Consider the following 23,259-nt stretch of genomic DNA (forward strand, 5'->3'; position numbering starts at 1 on the left):
GGGCTGAGGCACAACGCTTTGTTCAACGCCTGCAGCCAATGGCAAGCACCGACACCGAGGTCACCTTGGGGTGGGGGGGACAGAAAGAGAGGAAGGGGGAACACCCGGGGAGATGCGCAGTGTCCCTGGGGGAGCCCTGTGAAAAAGCCCCCAGCACAGGACAGAGCCACAGCCGCCTCGATGACCCCCCCCACACCATGACTCCCTTGCTGGGGTTACTGGCCCTGATTGGGATATGCTTAATTAGCTGCAAATGCTGCATGCGGGGCGGCTGCAGGGCCTCGTGCACTGCTGCCAGCCAGCACTGGGGGACTGGCGTGGCCGTGAGCTCCTGCTGCTGCCTCATCCGAGCCACGGTGGGACCAGCTCCACTGGGGAGGGGTCAGAGCAGTGAGCCCCTCCGCCCGCACCCACTGCCCGCAGCCCCCTCCCAAGCCCTGGCACAGCCACCCGGGGGCTGGCCACGTCAGTGACCCCCTCCAGCCCCACACAGCCCCGGGAGCTTTCCAGGGCTCCTGCCCCAGGATCGACGCAGGGAGCCCCCTCCCCACACCATGACCCCCACAGAGCGCCCAGGGCTCGCGGTCACACCAAGCATATATTTTATTGAAAGACCAAGTGGATGACAAGGCAGTGAGGGGGGGACCTTGAACCGGGGTTTTGTACAAGTTACAGTTGCTCAGGACTCCTCTTGGTGGTTCGAGTTACGAGATAAATATCGGTACATCGAGCGGAGTGGAGGTATAGTCACTAAACTAGCACTGGTCGGATATACGGGGCCGGCAAGCAAAATAAATCACCAGGCACAGCAGCGAGGAGCGGGGGGGGGCTGCGTGCCCGGTGCCGGGAGCAGCGGCCCCCCCGGCCCTGGGTCCTCCTCTCCTGGGGCAAATACATTCAGGCCAGGGGGGTCCCAGGGGGCCAGGAGCATCGCCCCCCGGGGCTGAGCGCTGCGCACCCCAGCGCCGGTCCCAGGCCCCGTGGCCACGCAGGGTCCCCTGGGGGGGCTGGTGGGGGGCAGGAGGCTCGGGGGGGGGGGGGGTGAAGGGGCAGGAGGGGCAGTGCCACGCTCCTGAGGGCTTCAGTACTGGGGTTGGGGAGGCATTAGAGGGGGGGCACTGGGGTGGGGGGCTGCTCCTGGGGCCCTATAGCTGGGGGGGGAGCCCCTCCTGCAGCCCCCCCAGCTCTGTCTGCCTGGGGGTCCCGTGGGGGTGCAGGGGCAGCACAGAGCTGGGGACTGCGTGGCAGCAGATGCTGACCCCGGCACCTAAATCCTGCCCGTGCCCTCATCAGCCCCCCCCACAGCAAGCCCCCAGCCCCCTTCCCCTCCCCGTGCCTCCCCCCGTGCTGCCCTGACCCCTCAGCACACAGCAGCCCCCCCCCCGCTCTCCCTTGGTGCCCCCACCCCAAATGGCAGCAGCTGGCCCCGGTCACAGCCCCGGTGCCGTGCCCCCACCCAGTTTGCTCATGCAGGGGGGCAGCTCCTGGCCCAGCCCAGGGCACGGCCGTGCCACCCCCAGGGCCAGGGCGATGCCGGGTGCACCCTAAGGCCCCCCCCCGTGACCCACGGCCGCGGCCTGGCCCCCGGCCCCCCGGGGAAGCAGTGAGGATGTGCAGTGAGTCCGTCGGGCATGGGCAGGAGCGTGTGCATTAGGGGCCAAGCCGGCTGGTTGTGGGGTCAGACAGAGTCTCTGGCCATCTGTGGGGCTGGGGGGGTGCAGAAGCTGGAGACACAGCGCCCTGCCCCCCTACTCCAGGTAAATGTCCTCTGTGGGGCAGGCGTACTCCAGGTGCTCCTGGTAATATTCCTGAAACGCTCGGCTGCAAGGCAAGAGCAGGGCCAGGGGCAGCTCAGGGATGGGGCCAGGACCCGGCACCACCGCCCTCCGCACCCCCAGCCCCCGTCCCACTGTCCCCAGCCCCCTCCCCACCCGTCCCCATCTTACCCGACGCACTCGGCCACGTGCCGCATGGACTCCTGCGAGACGAAGACGTGGCAGGCGAAGCGGCTCAGCACCGGGTGCTTGGTGATGAACCCGAAGTAGCTGCAGGGAGAGGGCAGGGTGAGCGCGGGGGGACCCCACTCTCACCCCATCGGGGGCTCCACGGCAGGGACCCCAGGGCTGCCCCTGCTTATTTCGGGCTGGGAGCACCCTGCGCAGCGCCGTGCACCCCGAGGTGCGGGAGCAGGGGGTCTCACCAGCTGTTCCGGGGGTGGCACCCGCAGAAGGAGATGTTCTTCATCTGGAAGAAGTGGCTGCAGCGCTCAAACTGCAAGAGAAAACCCCGGCAGGGTGTGGGTGCCCAGCGGGCTGGGGGGACACGCACCGGGACCCCCTGCCCACGGCGCCCCCGCACCTCCTCGTCCCGGCCGTACTCGTTGACCGTCAGGATGAGCTTGATGCCCTGCAGCGTGATCTCCAGGTCGCAGCTGGCGGGCGGGCGCAAGTGCACGGTCAGCTTCCTGGTGGTGGCAATCTGGGGGCGTGGGGACGGGGCATCAGGGCGCGTGGTCCCGCTGGGACCCCCGGCACAGAGCCACCCCCCAACCCCTGCTGAAAGCACCAGGGGGACGGTGCCCACGCAGCACCCGCATCCTCTGCCCAAGCTGGGGAGGCAGCAGGACAGCGTCTCCTGGGCACAGCAGGGTCTCTGCGTGGGGAGGGGGGGGCTGCGTGGTGCTGCCAGCCCCCCCGGCAGCCTCACCTTCTGCATGGCCGCGCAGAGGATGCCGTTCCCCTGGTGGTACGGCACCTCCACCGAGCCCAGGAACTGCACGTTGAACCGCTCCACCCAGCACGGGTTCCTCTTCAGGCCTACACGGGACACGAGTGGGGAGACGGTGCCCAGGACCCCCGCAGCCCCCCCGCTGCTCCCCCCAGCACCCCATGCCGCCCACCAGAGGCACCCGCGGGGCTGGGAGCGCTTCCTACCGATGACGTCCCTGGCTTGGCCGACGACCTCGTGGGCGTAAAAGGCGGGGAAGATGCCCCTCTCCCCCGTCCGCATGTTGTAGCCCCGGTACCAGTAGTCGTCCTCCTCCAGCTCCACCAGGATGGGGTCGTCCACGTCCAGCTCCAGCTCATCCTCGTGGCGAGGGATGAACCTGCGAGGAGGGAGGGAGGGAAGGAAGATGCACACCTGGGAGGGTAGGGGGGGCAGAGAGACCCCGAGAGGTGCCCCACGGCCGTGCCCTGCACCCACAGAGCTGCCCCAAGCCAGGAGAGGCCACGGGGAGTGGAACTGGCGGCCGGGCTCACTGCTCACCTGAAGACGGCCCGGTGGGTCTGCTCCCGCTCCTCCCCGTTCACCATGCAGGAGAACAGCCCGAAGGACTCTGTGCCTGGGGCAGAAGGAGGCGGCATCACCCTGGGGGCCTCCTGAGCCCCCAGCCCCACGCACACCCCGGGGCAGAGAACCACCACTGGCACCTCGCAGCCCTGCAGGGGGAAGCCCCCGGCTGCTGGGAGCAGCCCCAGTGCCCTGCAGCAGCGTGGTCCCTGCCCACCTCCAAGCCCTGTGCCGTGCCACGCTGTGCTGGTGCCGTGCCCAGATGGACGAGGCAGGACGGCACCGGGCAGCCAGCCTCACCCCAGCACAAGGCAGCCCCCGGCCAGAACAGCGCGGCACGGCCACTTACTGGAGGAGCGGGAGGTGCTGTTGACAAAGACGTTGAGGAACTTCTTGGAGAACTGCAGGTCGGCCTCGGGGGACGAGTCCTCGGAGGAGCTGTGCGCGTCGGGGGCCGCCAGCCCGTCCTCGAAGGCTGCCTCGTCCTCCAGGTCGCAGCGGTCGCAGGTGCGGAGCAGGTCGCTGTCGTCGCTCAGCACCGAGGTGCAGCGCCGCAGGCTCACCAGCTCCAGCTGCGTGTGCTCGTCCACCACCAGCGTGTACTTCACCGAGTCGTAGGCCAGGGACTCGTCCAGCGCCCGCGGCTCCAGCGCCTCGGGGGCCGGCGGCAGCGGCAGCTCCCCGGGGAAGCCCCGCGGGTCCTCGGGGAAGGGGGAGCCCTTCAGGTAGGGCGCCTCGTCCTCGTCCGTGGAGTAGGCCATGGTGAAGCAGCGGTTGGTCTTGGCGGTGGAGACGTCCAGGGCAGGCGGGAAGGCGTCGGGGTCCTGCCCCAGGGGCTCTAACCGGACGTCGTCGATCATGTCGTTGTCCTCCAGGATGCCCGAGTCCAGGTCCTTGTCGACGGCCCAGTCCTTGGTGCCGGCAGCCGGCTCCACCGTGGCACGGGGCTCGCCGGAGGTGGCCTCGGTGCCGGGGGAGCCGCGCGGCGGGGTGCGGGGCGGCCCCGTGCAGCAGCCAAAGGTGGCCAAGACCTCGGAGCCACCCAGCCTGTCAAGGGAGACGGGGCGCCCCGGGAAGACGGGCGCGATGGTGTCGTTGGTGGGGTTGCTCAGGAAGAGGAACGGGCCCGGGTCGTCCGCAGGTGGCTCCGGCGCCGCCTCCGTCCCGACGCCCAGGGAGCGCTCGTCCTCGGCGCGCTGCAGGGAGCTGCGCAGCGTCTCCATGTCCACCAGCTCGATGCTGCGCGGGGCGCAGGGCAGGGCGGCCGCCTCCCCCTCGCTCACCGGGGAGTCCCGCAAGCCGGGCTCCTCGTCCAGAGCCTCGCTCAGGATCTCGGGCTCCAGGTCGGAGGCTGGGGAGATGGTGTCACAGAGCGAGTGGGTCTGCTGGAAGCACTCGTCCGGGCACTTGATGGGGTAGGAGCCCTCCGAGATCATCTTGTTGACGAGGTTGCTGAGCAGCCACGGCGAGTCCGAGTCCTCGCTCAGGTCAGGCTCCGACTCCGAGTCGGAGTCGTACTCGCTGTTGTCCTCATCGTCCGCCTCGGGCATGAGCTTGGGCCCCACGGGCAGGTAGAAGGAGCGCCGGATGCTCTCCAGGCTGTGGTCTGGGTCGATCTTCAGGTACAGGGGGCTGGAGGTGGACACATCCGTCTGGTCCACGGGCGCAGAGGAGTCCTCGGGGTTCAGGCTGTCGTAGTAGCCCTCCATCTTCAGCTCCGCCAGGCTCTCCCGCCTCACCATGCCGCTCTCCGGGAGCTCCCTGTCCAGGGTCTCCTCCTCCTCTTCCTTGCCCTTGTCCAGCAGCAGGGAGTCCTTGATGCCCATGACGCCGGGCGCCTCCAGCTCTGTCTCCAGCTCGGCCTCCGAGGCGGGGGAGCTGGCCTCCTCGATGGAGTTGGTGAGGTGTGAGGACCGGCCGCTGCTGCTGTCGCTGCTCAGGTCCAGCTCCGTCTCCGAGATGGAGGAGATCATGTTGCTGACCAGGCGCCCCGCAGCGAAGGCCGCCTCGATCTCCCCCTCCACGTCCGAGTCGGAGCCGGGCGAGCTGAGGTCCTCGCTGTGCCGGCTGCAGGGCAGGAAGGGCTTGGAGGTCCTGCTGGTGAGGTCGGCCTCGATGCCGGGGTCCGAGGAGGGCGAGGTGGTCTCCGAGGAGCCCGAGGGGCGCCCGCGCACGCTGGCCGCCCGGCTGGGCAGGGGGCCCTCCCCGTCCGAGCTGAGCTGCTCCGCCGGCCCCTTGGGGCACGCGTGGGGGCCCGGCAGCCGGGACCCCAGCCCCTCGCTGCGCTGGGCACAAGCCCTGGCCGCCAGCTCCTCCGGGGGTGGCGGGGCACCGCGCTGCTCACGGGGGGCCACGGGGGACCCCGGGCTCCCGGCCCCCTCGCTGGGCGCCTGACTCTCCCGGCCGCCGGCCGCCTGCTGCTTTGGCGGGGCGCAGCGGCCGTCCGGAGCTGCGGGCTGCCGGGCCCCGGGGGTCTGGGGCTGCGAGCCCGCGTCGGAGCCGGCGGGCATGCGAGCAGGAGCGGCCAGCCCTGTTGGAGAGAGAGACGGTTCAGGGGGCAGCTGGCAGAGGTGAGGCGGGGAATGTGGTGGTCCGAGCGCAGAGGAGATGATATTCATATTATAATCTTCCCCGGCTCGCTCGGGCGATGGGTTACCATGTGCCAGAGACTCGTGGCTGTTGCCTTGCGAGTCAAAGAGGGAAGGCTGCGGCGGGGTGGGGGCCTGCCCTGTCCCCCCGGGGCTCGGCCCCAGCCCCTTCTGGCTTTCCAGGCAGGGTCTGTCTTGAATGCAGGCGTGGGGAGACGAGTGTCCTGCGGGGCAAGAGCAGAGCGCCCAGGTCAGCTCCGCGCCACGCAGCCGGTCCCTCCCGCACCTCGGGATGGGGAGGGGGTGCCGAGGTGTGCCCGTACCCGTACCCGCCTGTGCCTGCTCCCCAGCCCCATGGGGTGAGGACCCTTCTGCCCAGGACCCCCAGAGCCCCCAGCTCCGCACACGGTGCTGGATGACCGGATTGGACATGCCTGAGAGGCTTTCAGCACAAAGGCCCAAACACCCCCTTGGCTTTGGCAGAAGGGGAACGGGGTCTGGGGCAGCCCCACTGCAGCACCAGGTTCTGGGACACCCCTGCAGGACCCTGCCCCACAGTCCTGTGCTCACCGGTGTGCGAGGAAGAGGAGGAGGAGGAGGAGTGGAGAAGGGCGTCCTGCCACGTGGTGCGGTGCGCGGGAGGCGGGTAGCTGCCGTTGTTGTTCAGGGAGTCCTGCGGGGAGAGCAGAGCCGGGCACGTCTGGGGACGGGGCGGTCGGCAGGGTTTGGGAGGGAGAGGGGACACGGGGGGGGCTGCGCCGGGGCCAGGCTGTGGATGTGTGCTGGCACCAAACGTGCCCGGGCTGGCTGGGGACATCTCACCACGGTGCTGCCTTGTGCAGGTCCGGCTGCTGCCAGCACCGTGGGCACCCCACGCTCAGATCCCACCCGTGGCACCCCACAGCACGGCCTGGCAGCGCCTGGGACACGTGCCCGGGACTGATCCGGATTAGAGCCGTGACATCCCCAGAACGGGGACCCAGGGGACCGGCACCTTCCCAGGAGGGCGCCCAGCAGGGGATGCAGTGGCACGGGCGCTGTCCCCAGGGAAAACCCTTGGCACGGCCCCACGAGCCCTGTCCCCCCATGAGCTGCACGACCCATGGCGAGAGGGTCCCTCGAAGGGACACCGGCCCCAGTGGAGGGGATGGGAGCCAGCAGGGCCGGGGCTGCCCGCCTGGCGCGGCAGCAGCTGCGGATTAGTGCCGGCGGGCAGCAATAATCCAGCCCAGCCCAGGGATTAGCGAGCGGGGCTGGCGCAACGTGCGGCGGGGCACGCAGTGCCAGGGCCGGGGGGTGCAGGGCTGGGGGGCTGCAGGGCTGGGGGGGATACAGGGCTGGGACCAGCACCATGAGGGCTGTGCCGTGCACCCCAAGGACGGGGTGCTGGGGGGCTCCACGGCACCAGGCTCTGCACGGCCCCACAACACGACAGAGCAGACACAACGCGACGGAGCCGGGATTAGCCGGGATTTGCCCCCCGGGCACGCCGACGGGGCTGGATCCTGCCCCCCTCATGCCCCAAGGGACAATGGATCAGGGTCATTTGGCACGACCGGGCGTTGGGCATCCCCCCACGGCACGGAGGGGTGGCAGGGCTCTGCCCTGACCCAACCCCAGCCCCCGGCCCCCCACCCAGGATCGGAGCCACCGCGCGGGGCCGGGAGCCCCCAGTGCCATGGCAACGCTGCCGGATGCAGGCAGCACCGCGCCCGCTGCCCACGCACTGCGGCGGCGCGGCAGCTCTGGCAGCGCGGTGGCGGCACCGCAGGCGCGTGCGCACGGGGACACAGGGACACAGGGACACCCCCGCAGCACCACGCACGGGGCCCCCCCGGTCTCCCACCACACGGAGAGCCCCGGGGGACGCAGTGCACACGCACACACCCGTGCACACCTGCACACACACACCCCCAGCCTTGTGGTGCCATGGTAGCACCTCACACCGCTGCCCCATGGAGATGTCCTGGACCCCGAGCTCACCCCAGAGCCCTGCACATGGGGACAGGCCCCAGAGCCCTGCTCCAGGGGCTGGCAGGGGGCGTGCAGGGACCCCACGGTGCCAGCAGCCACCGCACAGACCCAGCCCCAGTGCCCCCAGCTCAGCCCCACCACTGCAGAGCTGGAGCCCTCTTTGCGCTTCTCTGCCCTCCCTGTGCTCACCATCCTCGCCCCATCCTCCCCACCTCTGTGGCACCCCCAGAGACCCCCCACACACACAGACCCCAGGAGCAGAGACCCCCGGGCAGGGGCTGACCCCGCTCCCGACCCCGACCCTCACCTGGGTGCCCGGTGCCGTCAGGTTGAGCGTGGTGGGCCGGTGCTTCTGCGTCTCCTCCAGGGCGGGCGAGGGGATGGGCGAGGCTGAAGGGGACGGTGGAGCTTCCAGCTCGTTGCCCTCCTCCTCCTCCTCTTCTTCCTCCTCTTCCTCATTGTCGTCGATCATCTCGAACTCCTGGAAGTCATCCTGGAAGGTGCAGACGGGGTGCGGCTGCTCGCTGCGCTCCAGCACCAGGCAGTCCTGGGGGGAGCAGCACGGGGTCAGCAGCCAGCCCGGCGGTGCCGGCCCCACCACGGCCCCACTGCCAGCCCCACAGCTCACCCTGCGGCTCGGGGCCAGCATCGCCTCCTGCCCCTGCCCCAGAGGGCCTCCAGGCAGAGGGACCTGCTCTGTGCTGGGGACCAGTGCGCCCTCAGCTCTGCAGCAGCCTGCCCGCCCCCCCACCCGTGTCCCTGTCCCGTGTCCGTCCCGTGTCCCCCAGCCTGGCCCTCCTGGTGCCTGGGGCGGTGCTGGGGAAGAGCTGAGTAAGCCGGAGCCACGTGAGAGCGGCCACGGGCTCAGCACCGGGCTGGCTGCTGAGCCATCACCGTTCCTGCGGCTGCCCCGCGGGGCCTGGCCAGAGGTGGTGGGGGCCCAGAGCTCGGCCCCACCAGGACTTCTGGGCTCCAAATCCACCTCCCCGACAGCCCCTGCTCGGGACAAGCCTTGTTGGGCTCCCCCTCCCCGCGTCCCCCCACAGCCCTGCCGCAGCCGCCTTGGCACACGTGGCTCGTGCACCTTCTCGTAGTGGTCCGAGTCGTAGTTCAGCCCGATCCCGCAGTCATCCGTGATCTCCGACAGGTCCTCGTCATCGAATTCCTCCAGGCTGATGTCCTGGGGGGGCCTGGGAGAGGAGCAGGGACATCAGGGCTGCAGACATCGCTTGGCTGCACGTGGGGAAACGCCGCCTGCTTCCCCCCAGCACCTTGGGGTCCCGGCGAGCTGCGCGGTGAGCGCACGGTGCCGGCATCACCCCAGGTCCCCGGCACGGCAGCAGTGGCTGAGCTGCCACAGGATATTTTGGGAGCAGAGACATTGGTGACACGGAGCAGGGCAGGCACAGGCAGGGGCAGGCACAGCCACAGCGACAGCCCCTCTGCCCGTGCCGCGGAGGGACCCAGGGGGGCTGCAGAGACCCTGAGGTGGCTGCGATCCCCCGGGGTGGGCTCATGCCCCGAGGCAGCCGGAGCAGCTCCGCTCAGGACCCCGCGGTTTGGGGGTGCCCCAGCTGCCCCAGGAGAGGCAACGTGGTGCCTCCACGCAGTCTGCTCCTGGCCCCAGGAGCGGCAGCACCCCCAGGCCCACCAGGGTGATGCCAGCACCCAAGGGGTCCCCGCGCCCCCCTGGGCAAGCACCCATGGGAGCCTCCTCGGACCCATCCCTGTGGGACACCCCGAGGGTACCCACAGGAGGCTCCACAAGCCCACGGCATCGACCAGCCCCACACAACCCCTGGGGGTCTCAGCGCTGCGCCCACCACACAGCAGGCAGCGAGCCCCCAGCCTCCCGCCCCACTGAGTCCAAAAATTGCGCCCGTGGTGGCAGCCAGGTCGCTGGCGGCACTGGGTTTCGGGTGACCCAAGCTGCATCGCTGCTTTCACCTTTGGGGGTCTGCATTTAACCTGAGCCAGGATTTGTGCAGCTCCTGCCCGGCTCCGAGGATGAGGATGGGGCTGGCACGCAGCGGGCTGCGGCCCCCAGCCCAGCGCTCCCCGCTCGCCCACCCCTCAGCGCGGTGCTCGCGGCCCAGGGGCAAGCCGAGGGCTGCCCTGCTGCCTACCGAGACACTGAGGTAAGGCTGGTCAAAAAAAATTAAAGCAAGCCATTTCCCTGTCGGGAACAGGGTGTCATGGAAACCAAAATTTTCTGCAGGGAGAAAAAAAAAAAAAAAAAAAGAAAAAGATTACTCTTGGCAGGATTTTCTGCCGGGAAAACGTAAACCAATCGCCGCAGGTCAGTGCTGAACCAGGGAGGGGCTGCAGGGCCCGGGGCTGTGGATGGGACCCCCCCTCCTGCACCCCGGGGTCCCAGGGAACGCCGTGGGCACCCACAGCCCGGCCAGGCAGGGGCACGGCAGCGTCCCCAGCTGGAGCTGCGCACCCTGGGGTGCCCCACAGCAGGGACAGCAGCCGGTGCCCTGCTCCAGCTCGGCACCGGACCCTGTCCCAGCCACCCCCTGACATTTTTTCTCGCCCCCCATCACAGCCCGGCCATGAACAACAAGTCGGGTTGCTCTCCCTACCTTTGACTTCTGTTTTTGCCCTTAAGTCCCATTTCCAAGCTCCCCTCTCCACCACGGATGCCGGGAGCTTACTCCGATTTTACTGAGAAAAAGATTTTCCCCTAATCACATAATTCCCAGAAGTAGGCCATTAAGACAACGTCAAATATCCTCCGATCTGCGCTGAAATCAGCAGTCGGTGGTGGAAGCTGCAGCACCAGCCCACGGGGTGCGGGGCTGGGACTGGCCCCAGGCCCCAGACCCTGGCCCCCAGAGCCCCCCGGGGGCTGCGGGGGCAGATCCCAGCCACCAGCCCCGGGGACGGCCGCAGCCACGAGTCCTGGCACGGAGACGTGCGGGCATCCCATGGGTCCCCTGCTGGGGGAACCAACTCTGCCATCAAACCCTGTCCCCAGCCACGAGGACGCACACCCTGGCCATGGGGTGGCACGGCATGGCACAGCACAGCACGGCACCCCGGTGCTCTGCCCTACAGGCAGCTCTGGCCACAAGTTACAGCCACAACAAACCACAGCCGGAGCTCTGGGAACGCTGCAGGAGGCCACGGTGGGACCGGAGCTGCAGCCCTGCCCCAGGGACACCCCAACTCCAGCCCCTCGGCCAACGGGGAGCGTCACCAGCACGGGCACGGGGACGCGGCAGCGGTGCCTCGGATGCGCTGGTGATGAGCAGAAGGTGGCCAGGGAGGTGGTGCCGGGTGGGCAGCACCCAAAGGGGGGTCCGGAGCCAAAGCAGAGCTGGGGGCTCAGGGGGAGCAGAGCTCACCCCAGCCCCATGCGTGGAGAGAGGGCTCCAGGAGGTGGTGGAAGGCAGCGGGACACCAAACCTCGCAGTGGGACACCACCAGATTGCACAGCAGGACACCACCGGCACCACGACCGCGCACCCTTGGCTGTGCTGGGCCAGGCGGCAGCGGGGAGCAGGGGGGATGCAGCAGGGGAGGACCCAGCCCCAAAAGGGGACCCCGACATCAGCCCCTGGGGTGCGCAGGGCAGGGGCACGCATCAGCAGCCAGGAGCCACCGTGTCTGCGCCGGGAGCTGCCGGGGGCCGGGCTTTGTGCGGAGGGAGTGACCAACAACCAGGCCAAGGGAAGATTGAATTTCCTCGTTATTTTCAGCCCAGCTCCCTGGACAGTTCTCCTTGCACCCGGATACGTTGCAACGGCTTCTGCAGGGAAGGGCTGGGGACCGTGACCCGCAGCCCAGCGCTGCGCCTGCCGGTCCCTGTGCCAGCGGGGCACAGTGAGGTGGGGGCTGAGCCCTGGGAGCCCAGCACCAGCCCCACAGCCCCCACCCCAAAGCAGGAGCAGCCACAGGACACAAGAGCCACCTCGCAGCCCCCTCCCCTGCCCAGGACCTGCCCCGTGCTGACCCCTCCCCACCACATCGCCTTCACCTGCCTCTCCTTCACCAACCCCAAGCTCTGCACCCCGCTGCGAAACCCTCTGCTGGCAACGGGCACGACCCAGACCAATCCCCCCAGGCCCCCCAGGCCAACCACCAGCTCCATCACGGCACCCGCACACCGGGGCTGCCCCCATGGGCCTTGTCCCCCCCCAAAGGACAGGCAGCGCCAGGGCCTTGAGGCCACAGGAGCCAGCGGTGGCTGGGCCATGGGGGGGGCTCGGTGGCTGTGGCCCAGGTGGGAGCCAGGCTGCTGCTCCTGGGGGGCACGGGGGGAGGCGGAAAGCAGCATTTCCGTGTTTCCATGTCTCCGTGTCTCCGTCTGGCACAAGGAGAGGTTTTGGCCCTGGGGGTGGCTCGTGCGGCACCACGGGGGATGAGCCGCAGGGGAGGGATGGGAGGGTGGTGGCAGGGGGACGCCGCTTTCTGGGGGGGCTCACAGCCCTGGGGGGGCTGGGCTGGGGGCTGCGGCCTCCCCTGCCCCTCCTGGGCTCCTGGCCCAGGCCTTGGCTGCAGGGAGGAGGCTGTGGGGCTGCTGGGGGCCAGACCCGAGCCCCACGCAGCAGGGGCCGGGGGGACATGGGGAGCACCAGGAGGGGCGGTGGGCACGCAGGAGGCACGGCCAAGCCCCCGGCCGGGCCCCCCCCGGGCATCGCCAGGGCCCTGGTGCCAGGCAGGAGGCGGGGGAGCGGGACGGGCGCTGCGGGGAGAGGCCGGGTCCAGGTCCTCCCCGCCCTGCAGCACCGCAGCCGCGGCCTCTCCCGGGGTCCCCGCGCTGCGAGGCCTGGGGGGGGCCGGGGGGGCGGCTGTGGGGTCTGCCCTGTGCGGGACAGGACCTGGGGGGGGGGGACAGGACCTGGGGGGGGGGACAGGGGATGGAGAGCTGTCCTGCATCCCCTCTGAGCCCCCACCCGCAACGCTCTGTGCCCCCAGGGCCTCCCCCGTGCCCCCCCCCACCCCAGGTCCCCGCACCCAGACCCCGCACCCCCCCGCGCCCCCCGGGGACCCCATCCCGGACTGCGCCCCGCAGCGGACCCCAAGGTCAGCCGAGGTGCTGGGGGGGGGGGTGGAGCGGCCCTGCGCCCCCCCGCGCTGCCAGGACCCAGCCGTCGGCACAGCCCCGGACCCCTCCCCGACACCCCCTGACCTCCCCCAGACCCCCGGGAGTGCCCCACGGGAGGCGCCCCCCAGAGCGGCCCCTCCCCGGCGGCGCCCGCGTCTGACCCCGGGGGTGCGGAGCCGCCTGGAGGGGGGGGCTCGGGGGATTTAGGGGGGGGCCGAGCCCCAGCCCAGGACCCCGCCGGGCCCCCCCCCGCCGGCTGCAGCGGGGCAGACAAAGGCAGGGGCCGGGGCCGGGCTCTGCCCCTGCGGGACCAGGGGTCGGGGGGGGGGGGAGACAGGATGGGGGGGTCGGGATCGGGGGGTAGGGGGGGGCCGGGGGGGCTCTGCGCAGCCCGGCCCAAGGTGAAGGGCGGCTCCGGCCCCCCCCGCAGCCCCCGGGCTCGGCCCCGCACCGGCGATGCGCGGGGAAGGGCAGGGCTGGGGGGGGGGGGCAGGGTGGGGAAGGGCAGGGAAGGGAAGGGAAGGGCAGAGCGGGGAAGGGCAGGGCGGGGGAGGGCAGCCCCCCCCCCCCCGCTACACCCGAGGCCCCCATCCCGGCGCCGCTCACCTGCAGCCCGGCGGGGACAGCGAGTGGAAGGTGGAGAGCGAGAACATCTCGGCGCGATCCGCCATCTTCACACGGGGGCTGCGCCGGACTGCGGACAGCGGGGGGGGGGCGGGGGGGGCGGGCGGGGCGGGGGAGGGGCGGGGGGAGGGGAGGGGGCGGGCACGGGGAGGGGAGGGGGAGGGGGTAGGGATGGGGAGGGGGTGGGAAAGGGAGAGGCTGGGGAGGGGGGGGGCAGGAGGGGGGTGGTGGGGAGGGGCGGGGGGGGAGGAAAAAGGGGTGGGGAGGGGCCGGGGGGCTCCGCACGGGGGGGTGGAGGGGGAGGGAGGGTGGGGGGGGGGGGGCGCGGAGGGGCTGGGGAGCTGCCGGGGCCGGGGGTGGGCGAGGGGAGGGGGTGCACACGGGGCTTGGGGGGGGGGCTCACGGCGAGGGGAGGGGTCGGGGTGGGGGGGGGGCAGGGGAGGACCCGGGGGGAGGCCGGGGGCCGGGGCTGGGGGCTGGGGGCTGTCCCGGGGGCCGGGAGCTGTCCAGGGCCCGGTGCTGGAGGCCGGGAGCTGTCCGGGAGCCGGTGCTGAACCGGGGCCAGGGGCCAGGAGGGAGCCGGGGCTGGGGGCCGGGAGCTGTCCAGGACCCAGTGCTGGAGACCAGCAGACGGCCTGGTGCTGGGGGCCAGGACACGTCCAGGATCCACAATCACAGAATGTCCCAAACTGGAAGGGACCCACAAGGATCACGGAGTCCAACTCCTGGCACCGCACAGATCTACCCAAAATTTTAGTCCCTGTTCCTCAGTGCACAGCCCAATCGCTTCCTAAATCCCGACAGGCTCGGTGCAGTGACCGCGTCCCTGGGCAGCCTGTCCCAGTGTGTCCTTCCCCACCCTCATCGCCCTCCCCTCCAGTTTCCCGTCCTTTTTGTGCTGGGGTGCCCAGCGCTGCCCAGTGCTCGGGGTGAGGCCGCAGAGCAGAGTGGGATGATCGCCTCCCCCGACCCTGCTGGGGGGGGACACGGGGTGCAGGGGGGCAACGGGAGCTCAGGAGGCTTCGTGCAGCCGTGCAGTGATGGGGCAGGGTGGGGGGGGGGCTGCAGGAACCAGAGGTGCCCCCCCAGGATGTGGAGGTGGCCCCAAATGGGCAGGGGGAGGTCAGGCAGTGAGGGCACCCCGTGTGCTGCGGGGGGTGCAACGTGGTGGGAGCACAGAGGGGCAGAGAGCTGTGCATGGGGGGGTCCCCAGGGGCCGGGGGGGTCCCAGGGAAGCAGCACCCAAGGGTCCTCAGGGGAGGACCTGGGGGGGCCAGGAAGAGCTCTGGGTGCTGGAGGCCGCAGAGATGAGGCCGTGAGGCTGCGCAGGGCTGGGGGGGAGCCACGTGCCAGGGAGCAGCTCGTGCTGGGGGGGCAATGGCCTGGGGGTGGGGGGCCAGGGCGCCCACCCCTCCCTGCAGCCGCTTGGGCAATGCTGGGACAGGCTCACAGCAGGGCCAGCCGGGACCTCCCCCCCACATCCAACTGTGCCATGGCACCGTGCTGAGCCCCCCCCAGTCCAATGGTACCACAGCCTCCGAGGTACCGGTCCCAGTGGCACAGACCCCCCCCGGATATGCCCCCCCACCCCCCCCGAGGGTGCCCCCTGAACACACTTGGGGTTTGGGACCCACTGCTGGAGGCCCAGAGGCACTGCCCCTGGGGGAGGACAAAGCCGGGGGGCACCCGGCTCCCCCCCATGCCACTGGGGCTTTGTGAGTGCCCGGGGGGGGTCAGAGGGGGCTGCCCCAGTTTGGGAGCACCGAGACTCCCCCAGCTCCCTGCCCGTATGGGGCCAGCTCCCTGCACCCCCTTCCCAGCCCCAGACCCCGGTGCCAGGGTCTGCAGCCCCTGCAGTGTCCCCCCCCCCCAGCCTGTCTGTCCCAGGGGTCCAGCACTGCCCCCACCACCCCCAGAGCCCCCCCCAGGGACACCAGACCCCAGCCCTGCCTCCCGCAGTGCAGATTAGGGCAGCCCCAGCCCTATACAACCCCATACAACGCTGTGGCAGCAGCCAAATGGGGCGGGGGGGTGGAAGTGGCACCACCGCCCCCCCACGGCTGTGTCCCCCCCCCCAGTCCCCCCCCCGGTCCCAGTATGAGGGCACAGCCAGTCCCAGGCACCAAAACGCTGCCGCAGCCTTTATTGGGCACCCCAGGGCAGGGGGCTGCCGGTGCCCGCGGGGAGCGGGACCCAGGCCCCCCCAGGCAGCGGGGGGAGCACGGCGCAGCCCCCCCCACACCCTCAGGGGCTGGCGCCCCCCCCCTTGGCCAGCAGGAGGTCCAGGTAGGCGCCGGTGACCAGGTCCTCCGTCCTGCACCCCCAGCTCTGCCATCAGCTCGCGGGCCACGCGCTCGCCGTGCTCCACGCTCTGCTCCTCGCTCAGCACCACCTGGGGCAACGGGGGGGGGGGTGAGGGGACACCGGGGGGGGTGAGGGGACACGGGGGGGGTCTCGGCTCACCTCCAGCTCCAGGAAGTCCCCCAGCCCCTCCACGCTGTCCAGGTGCACCCGTGTCTGTCCCACCAGGTAGAGCAGCGCCGCTTCCTCACCACGCCCAGCACGCCCAGCGCCCGCGCCAGCACCGCCTGCAGGGGTCCCGGGGAGGTCGGGGGGGGGGGGGTTGGGGACCCGCAGCGGGACCCCCGCCCCCCAGGGGCCGTGGGGCAGCCCCGGTGCTCACCTCCAGCCCATCGGGGTCGTCCGTGGGGGTGATGCTGAACTGGGACAGTTTGGGGCCCGCGGTGTCGGGGCGCTCGTAGAAGATGAGCTCGCCTCGGCCGTCCTGGGGGGGCACTGGGGAGGGTCGGTCCGTGTCCTCCCCCCCCCCCCCAAGTCCCAGCACCAAACCAGGCCCCAGCACTTGCTTCCCAGTCCCAGTCCCACACCCATACTGGTCCCATACCCTGTGCCCACTGCTCCCCCAGGTCCCATCTCCTGTAACCCCCCCCCAAACCCTGTACCCCAAACCCACCTCCCCATTCCCATCCCCTGTACCCCCCCCAGGCCCTGTACCCCATACCCAATCCCAATTCCCACCCCCTATCACCCCCCAAATCCTACCACCCATACCCCACTCCCCTGTGCCCCCTCCCCATGGGGTCCCATCTCCTGCCCCCCCCATACCACCCCCAGGTCCTGTCCCCTGCAGGGACAGACCCCGTACCCCCCCCTCAGCATCCCACCCCCCATCCCCACCTGCCCCCTCCCATATTCCCCCATTCCCCTCCCCACCCCCAGTTACCCCACCTGGGGTCCCCTCCCCTGTCCCACCCCTCACACAGGTCCCCCCCCTGTGCAGCCCCCCCGTACCCCATCCCCACCTCCCCCACATCCTGAGACCCCTCCCCCTGCCCCCCCCGGACCCCTCTCCCTCTGCTTCCCCCGGGTCCCCCTCCCTCCCCCCCGGGGTCCTCCCCGTCCGGTCCCTTCCCCCCACCTTCCCTGAGCCCCATCCCCATACACCCCCCGCTCCCAGTACCGGGTCCCAGTACCGGGTCCCAGTATGGCCTCCCAGTACCGGGTCCCAGTATGGGCTCCCAGTACCGGGTCCCAGTACCGGGCTCCCAGTACGGGGCTCCCAGTACCGGGCTCCCAGTACGGGCTCCCAGTACGGGGCTCCCAGTACCGGGTCCCAGTACCGGGCTCCCAGTACCGGGTCCCAGTACCGGGCTCCCAGTACGGGCTCCCAGTACGGGGCTCCCAGTACCGGGTCCCAGTACCGGGCTCCCAGTACCGGGCTCCCAGTACCGGGCTCCCAGTACCGGGCTCCCAGTACCGGGTCCCAGTACCGGGTCCCAGTACGGGCTCCCAGTACCGGGTCCCAGTACCGGGTCCCAGTACCGGGTCCCAGTACCGGGTCCCAGTACGGGCTCCCAGTACCGGGTCCCAGTACGGGCTCCCAGTACCGGGTCCCAGTACCGGGTCCCAGTACCGGGTCCCAGTACCGGGCTCCCAGTACCGGGCTCCCAGTACCGGGTCCCAGTACCGGGCTCCCAGTACCGGGTCCCAGTACGGGCTCCCAGTACCGGGTCCCAGTACCGGGTCCCAGTACCGGGTCCCAGTACCGGGTCCCAGTACGGGCTCCCAGTACCGGGTCCCAGTACGGGCTCCCAGTACCGGGTCCCAGTACCGGGTCCCAGTACCGGGTCCCAGTACGGGCTCCCAGTACCGGGTCCCAGTACGGGCTCCCAGTACCGGGTCCCAGTACCGGGTCCCAGTACCGGGTCCCAGTACCGGGCTCCCAGTACCGGGCTCCCAGTACCGGGTCCCAGTACCGGGCTCCCAGTACCGGGTCCCAGTACCCTCCCCAGTACTCCCGGTCCCGGTACTCCCCTCTCCTCCCCCGGGTCCCATCCCCGTACAGCCCCCCCAGTACTCCCAGTCCCTCCCCGGTTCTCCCCAGTACACCCCCCGGTACTCCCGGTTCCCCCGGTCCCGGTCCCGCTCTCACAGGGAACCGTCGCAGCTTGAGCCTCCCCGCGGGCACCCTGAAGAAGGTGTCCTCCTGCCTGAGCTCGGTGCCCGGGGTCCCGCTGCGCTCCGCCGCCCCCCGCTGTGTCCCCGCCGCCCCGCGCCGCAGCCGCGCCTTCAGCTCCACGTTGCGCCGCATCCCGCCCGCGCCACGTGACGTCACCGCCGCCGCGCCGCCCCCATTGGGCCGCGCCAGCCACGCCCCCCGCCACGCCGGCCAATGGGAGGCGAGGGGCGGGGCCAGGCGGCCATGGCGGCCATGGCGGCGGGGAGCGGGGACGGCGCCGGGACCGGGACGGGGACCGGGAGCGGGGCCGGGGCTGTGCCCGCCGCCACCCGGCTGAGGGCCTACGCCTGGTGCCGAGAGTTCCTGGCCGGCTCCTGGAAGCTCATCGGCCCCGACGAGTTCGTCATCGGGCCCGTCAGGTACGGACGGAACCGGAACCGGCACCGGAACCGGGAACCGGAACCCGGAACCGGCACCGGGAACGGAACCGGAACCGGAACCGGGAACCGGGAACGGAACCGGGAACGGAACCGGGAACGGAACCGGAACCGGAACCGGGAACCGGAACCGGAATGGAACCGGGAACGGAACCGGCACCGGGAACCGGAACCGGGAACGGACCCGGAACCGGCACCTCCCCGCCCCCCCGCCCCCGGTCCCCTCGCGTCCCTGCCGCCCCCCCCCCCGTGTCCCCACCCCCGGTGCCCCGCTCCGTGCCCCCTCCGGTGCCCCGGTCCCCCCCCGGTCCCCCCCCGGTCCCCTCCCGGCCCCGTGCCCCGCCGTGTCCCCGCCAGCCCCCAGACCACCGCCATCCCGGTGCCCCCTGCCCGCTGTTCCCGGTCCCCCAGCCCCCAGTCCCGGTGCCCGCAGCCCCCGGTGCCCCCTCCCCGTTACCCCCCCCCGTTCCCGGTGGCTCCGTGCCCGCCCCCGACCCGTTCCGTGCGGTGCCCGCAGCGGGGGGCTCAGCAACCTGCTCTTCAAGTGCGCGCTGCCCGAGCACATCCTCAGCGTGGGCGACGAGCCCCGGCAGGTGCTGCTGCGCGTCTACGGGGCCATCTTGCAGGTGAGACCCCCACCCTGGGACCCCCCCCCGGGACCCCCGGCCCCGCCGCCGCTCACCGGCCCCGTCCGCAGGGCGTGGACTCGCTGGTGCTGGAGAGCGTGATGTTCGCCATCCTGGCCGAGCGCGCGCTGGGGCCGCGGCTCTACGGCGTCTTCCCCCAGGGGCGGCTGGAGCAGTACATCCCGGTACGGCACGGGGCGGGACGGGGCGATATGGGGCAGTACGGGGTGAGACGGGGCAGTATGGAGTGATACGGGGTGGGACGGGGCAATATGGGGCAGTACGGGGTGACACGGGGCAGTACGGGGCAGTATGGAGTGATATGGGGTGAGATAGGGCAATATGGGGCAGTACAGGGTGAGACGGGGCAGTACGGGGCAGTATGGAGTGATATGGGGTGAGATAGGGCAATATGGGGCAGTATGAGGTGAGACGGGGCAGTATGGAGTGATACAGGGTGATATGGAGCATTATGGGGCAGTACAGGGTGAGACGGGGCAGTACGGGGCAGTATGGAGTGATATGGGGTGAGACGGGCAGTATGGGGCAGTACAGGGTGAGACGGGGCAGTACAGGACAGTATGGAGTGATACGGGGTGAGACAGGCAGTATGGGGCAGTACGGGGTGAGACAGGGCAATATGGGGCAGTATAAAGTGATACGGGGTGATACGGAGCAATATGGGGCAGTATGGGATGAGACGGGGTGGTACAGGGCAATATGGAGCGATATGGGGCAGTATAGGCGAGACAAGGCAGTACAGGACAATATGGAGTGATACAGGGTGATACGGAGCAAAACAGGGTGCTACAGGGTGATACGGGGCGATATGGGACAATACAGAGCAATACAGGGCAGTGTGGGGTGATACAGGGTGATATGGAACAATACAGGGCAGTATGGGGCGATATGGGAAGATATGGAGCAATACAGGGGAGTGTGGGGTGATACAGGGCGATATGGAGTGAGACAGGGCAATATAGGACATTACAGGGCAATACGGGGTGATATGGGGTGGTACGGGGCAGGACAGGGCGATACAGGGTAATATAGAGCAATATGGGGCAGTACGGGGCAATATGGGGCAGTATGGGATGAGACGGGGCAGTATGGGGCAATATGGAATGATACAAGGTGATATGGAACAATACAGGGCAGTATGGGGCGATGCAGAGCGATATGGGGTGGTATGGTGTGGCACGGGCTGATACAGGGCAACAGAGAATGATATGGGGTAGTACAGGGCAATATGGGACAGAATGGGGTGATATGGGGTGGTACGGGGCAGGACAGGGCGATACGGGGCGATATGGAATGATATGGGGCAGTACAGGGTAGGACAAGGTGACATGGGGCGATATGGAGCGATACGGGGCAGTATGGGGTGATCCAGGGCAATATGGGGTGACATGGGGCAATATGGGGCAATATGGGGCAGTACAGGGTGACACGGGGCGATATGGGTCAGGGGTCCCCCGCTGCCCCCCTTGCTGACCCCGCTGCCCGTCCCCAGAGCCGCCGGCTGCGGACCGAGGACCTGCGGGACCCCGACATCTCCAGGGAGATCGCGGTGAAGATGTCGCGCTTCCATGGCATGGTGATGCCCTTCAACAAGGAGCCCAAGTGGCTCTTCGGGACCATGGAGTGGTGAGGGCTCCTGCGGGGCAGCCGCCCCCAGCCCCAAAATCCCCGGGGCTCGGGGGAGGGGGGGGCGCAGGGGGGGCTGCAGCCTCCCCCATCCCGCGCCCCAGGTACCTGAAGCAGATTTCGGAGCTCACCTTCTCCGAGGAGGCGCAGCTGAAGAAGCTGAACCAGCTGAAGTCCTACAACCTGCAGCAGGAGATGAAGAGCCTCAGGTCAGCACGGGGACCTCGGGGGGGTCTCCGGGGGGGTCTCAGCTCAGTGGGGTGGCAGGGGATGGGCGAGGGGTGACGCCGAGCTCTGCCCCCCCCCAGGGAGCTGCTGGAGGCCACCCCCTCGCCGGTCGTCTTCTGCCACAACGACGTGCAGGAGGGTGAGTGCCCAGCGCCCTGCGGCCGTGCCCCGCTCCCTGTCCCTGTCCCCATCCCCCTGACCCGTCCCGGTCCCTGTCCCTGTCCCCCTGACCCCTCCTGGTCCCTGTCCCCGTCCCCCTGACCCCTCCTGGTCCCTGTCCCCGTCCCTGTCCCCAGGGAATATCCTGCTGCTGGCCGGGCACGAGGCCTCCCCCTCGGACAAGCTGATGCTCATCGACTTCGAGTACAGCAGCTACAACTACCGGTGGGCACGGGGCTGCGGGGGGGCTGCACCCCCCCAAAACGGGCAGCTCCCCGCTCACCCCCGGCTCCCCCCCCCCCCCAGCGGCTTTGACATCGGGAACCACTTCTGCGAGTGGGTCTACAACTACACGCACGGCTCCTGGCCCTACTACAAGGCTTCCCTGGAGAACTACCCCAGCCGGCAGCAGCAGGTGAGCCGTGTCGCCCCCCGGGGGGCTGCAGGAGGGGGGGGCGCCCTCCCCTCGTTGTGTCCCAGCCCGCTGCTCGCCCCCCCCCAGCTGCATTTCATCCGGCACTACCTCTCGGAGGATTCGGGGCGGCGCGGGGACACGACGCACGAGGAGCAGGCTCGCATCGAGGAGGAGATGCTGACGGAGATCAACCGGTGAGGGGCACGGTGCTGGGGGCACCCCCGGGCCGCCCCCCACCCCCCCCCTCCCCGCTCGCCCTGCTGGGGGCCGGGGGGGCTGAGGGCTGCGCTCCCCCCAGGTTCGCTTTGGCCTCGCACTTCTTCTGGGGCCTCTGGTCCATCCTGCAGGCGAAGATCTCCACCATCGAGTTCGGGTACCTGGTGAGTGCTGCCCCTGGGGGGGCCGGGGGGGCGCAGGGAGGGGCCCAGCCCCCACGCGGGGCTGCCCTGGGGCTCTGCTGCTCATCGCCCCCCCCCCAGCACAGGGCAGCGGGGCAGGGAGGGCTCCGGGCAGCCAGGAGCAGGGGGGGGTTAGGGGGTGACCCCCAGGGGTCGCGGTGCTCCCCTCGCAGCCCTGCTGGGGGTGTGGGTGGAGGTGTGGGGGGGGGACAGGTCCTCACTGACCCCTTTCTCCCCCCCCAGGACTATGCCCAGAGCCGCTTCGAGGCCTATTTCCAGCACAAGGCGCAGTGCTGCTGAGACCCAACGGATCCCCGGCCCTGCCTGCGCCCCCCCCCAGCCCCCCGACCGTGCCGTGGGGCCACAGACGCTGCCCCCCTCCCACGGGGGCTGCAGGAGGCGGCCGTGGGGCTGGTCCCTGCCGTGGCTGCCCCCCTGGAGGATGGGGACGGGGCAGGGGACGGGGCTGCGTCGGGGCATGGGGTGAGCTGCGGGGCTGCCTGGGTGTGAGGGGAAAGGGGATGGCCCCCCCAAAAAAGGGGATTCCCCCCCCCAAAGAGGGGACACAGGCCCGGGGCTTCGCCTTCACCATCACTGCTGTAGGCAAAGGAGGCTGCAGCCCCTGCTGCCCCCCCAGTGCCTCTGAAGACCCCCCCAGCCTCTGCAGACCCCCCCCAGCCTCTGCAGCCCCCCCGCCCCTTCAGCCCTGACCTCCCCCTGCAGCACGGGGGGGGGGGGTTGGAGCCATGGGCACGGCACTGGTGGGACCCCCTCGGTGCCCCCCGGACCAGGAGGGGTCGCGGGTGGCCACGGGTGGTCCTGCGCCCTGCAAGGGCTGCGCGTGGGGGTGCTGGGGGCAGGGGGGGGCTCTGCACATGCATCTCACCCCCCCCAGCTTTCCCCCACCATCTGGGGCCAGGCAGGACCCCCGAGCTGCTCTGTGCCCCCCCTGTGCCCCCCTGCCTGGCTCCTCGCTGCCTTGGCTGCGCAGCCGCTGCTCGGCTCGGGGGGGGGGGCTGGGGGCTGGGGGCTGGGGGCTGGGGGCCCCCCGACAGCAGAATGTACAGTCCTGGACCAATAAACACTGCGCTGGTGCACGGGGGCTGCTCGCTGTCTGCTCCCCCCGTGGCGTTGCCCCCTTTGCCCTGCAGGTTCTGGGGAGGGGGCCAGGTGTGTGCAGCCCCAGGGGGGGGCTCTGTTGCCACCCAGCCAGTTCAGGCGGTGCTCACAGCTCTGCCCGGGCACATGGGGGGGGGCTTCGGGGTGGCCTCCCCCTGCTCGGTGCCTGCTGGCTGCGGGGGGGTCGTGGCTTTGCCTTGCGAGTGGCTTCAGCTTC

The 23,259-nt window shown here is 70.5% G+C and overlaps 2 protein-coding genes and 1 long non-coding RNA gene across 5 annotated transcripts; 1 reads left to right on the forward strand and 2 right to left on the reverse strand.

Annotated features, from left to right (window-relative positions):
• Window positions 1-585: 585 nt before the first annotated feature.
• On the reverse strand, window positions 586-13,617 carry MAPK8IP2 (mitogen-activated protein kinase 8 interacting protein 2). 3 transcript variants are annotated; one of them, XM_072035985.1, is made up of 13 exons: window positions 13,516-13,617; window positions 8,938-9,043; window positions 8,161-8,400; window positions 6,450-6,552; window positions 5,948-6,103; window positions 3,641-5,821; window positions 3,268-3,343; window positions 2,934-3,106; window positions 2,707-2,816; window positions 2,359-2,478; window positions 2,201-2,271; window positions 1,947-2,045; window positions 586-1,821 (listed from the first exon to the last, which is right to left on the reverse strand). In XM_072035985.1, exons 1-13 carry the CDS (start codon window positions 13,578-13,580, stop codon window positions 1,749-1,751), a joined length of 3,573 nt encoding a protein of 1,190 aa, XP_071892086.1. In that variant the 5' UTR covers window positions 13,581-13,617; the 3' UTR covers window positions 586-1,748. The 3 variants fall into 3 exon arrangements, with proteins under 3 accessions (XP_071892086.1, XP_038028815.2, XP_071892100.1); XM_038172887.2 differs by having other exon boundaries at window positions 3,641-6,103; XM_072035999.1 differs by lacking the exons at window positions 8,938-9,043; window positions 13,516-13,617 and adding an exon at window positions 8,482-8,638 and having other exon boundaries at window positions 3,641-6,103.
• A 2,029-nt stretch (window positions 13,618-15,646) lies between these two features.
• LOC140002213 (uncharacterized) lies at window positions 15,647-18,146 on the reverse strand. Its single transcript, XR_011808421.1, has 4 exons — window positions 17,987-18,146; window positions 16,217-16,318; window positions 15,997-16,121; window positions 15,647-15,925 (listed from the first exon to the last, which is right to left on the reverse strand). It is a non-coding gene; the product is annotated as an uncharacterized lncRNA (long non-coding RNA).
• Window positions 18,147-18,217: 71 nt separating this feature from the next.
• CHKB (choline kinase beta) lies at window positions 18,218-22,967 on the forward strand. The gene is made up of 11 exons (XM_038169067.2): window positions 18,218-18,432; window positions 18,968-19,076; window positions 19,148-19,261; window positions 20,590-20,723; window positions 20,828-20,932; window positions 21,032-21,090; window positions 21,248-21,335; window positions 21,417-21,525; window positions 21,613-21,719; window positions 21,824-21,905; window positions 22,167-22,967. Exons 1-11 carry the CDS (start codon window positions 18,227-18,229, stop codon window positions 22,221-22,223), a joined length of 1,170 nt encoding a protein of 389 aa, XP_038024995.2. The 5' UTR covers window positions 18,218-18,226; the 3' UTR covers window positions 22,224-22,967.
• The last annotated feature ends 292 nt before the right edge of the window (window positions 22,968-23,259 follow it).

The sequence above is a fragment of the Anas platyrhynchos genome, chromosome 1 (genome assembly GCF_047663525.1).
Source record: "Anas platyrhynchos isolate ZD024472 breed Pekin duck chromosome 1, IASCAAS_PekinDuck_T2T, whole genome shotgun sequence".
Classification (NCBI taxonomy): Eukaryota; Metazoa; Chordata; class Aves; order Anseriformes; family Anatidae; genus Anas; species Anas platyrhynchos.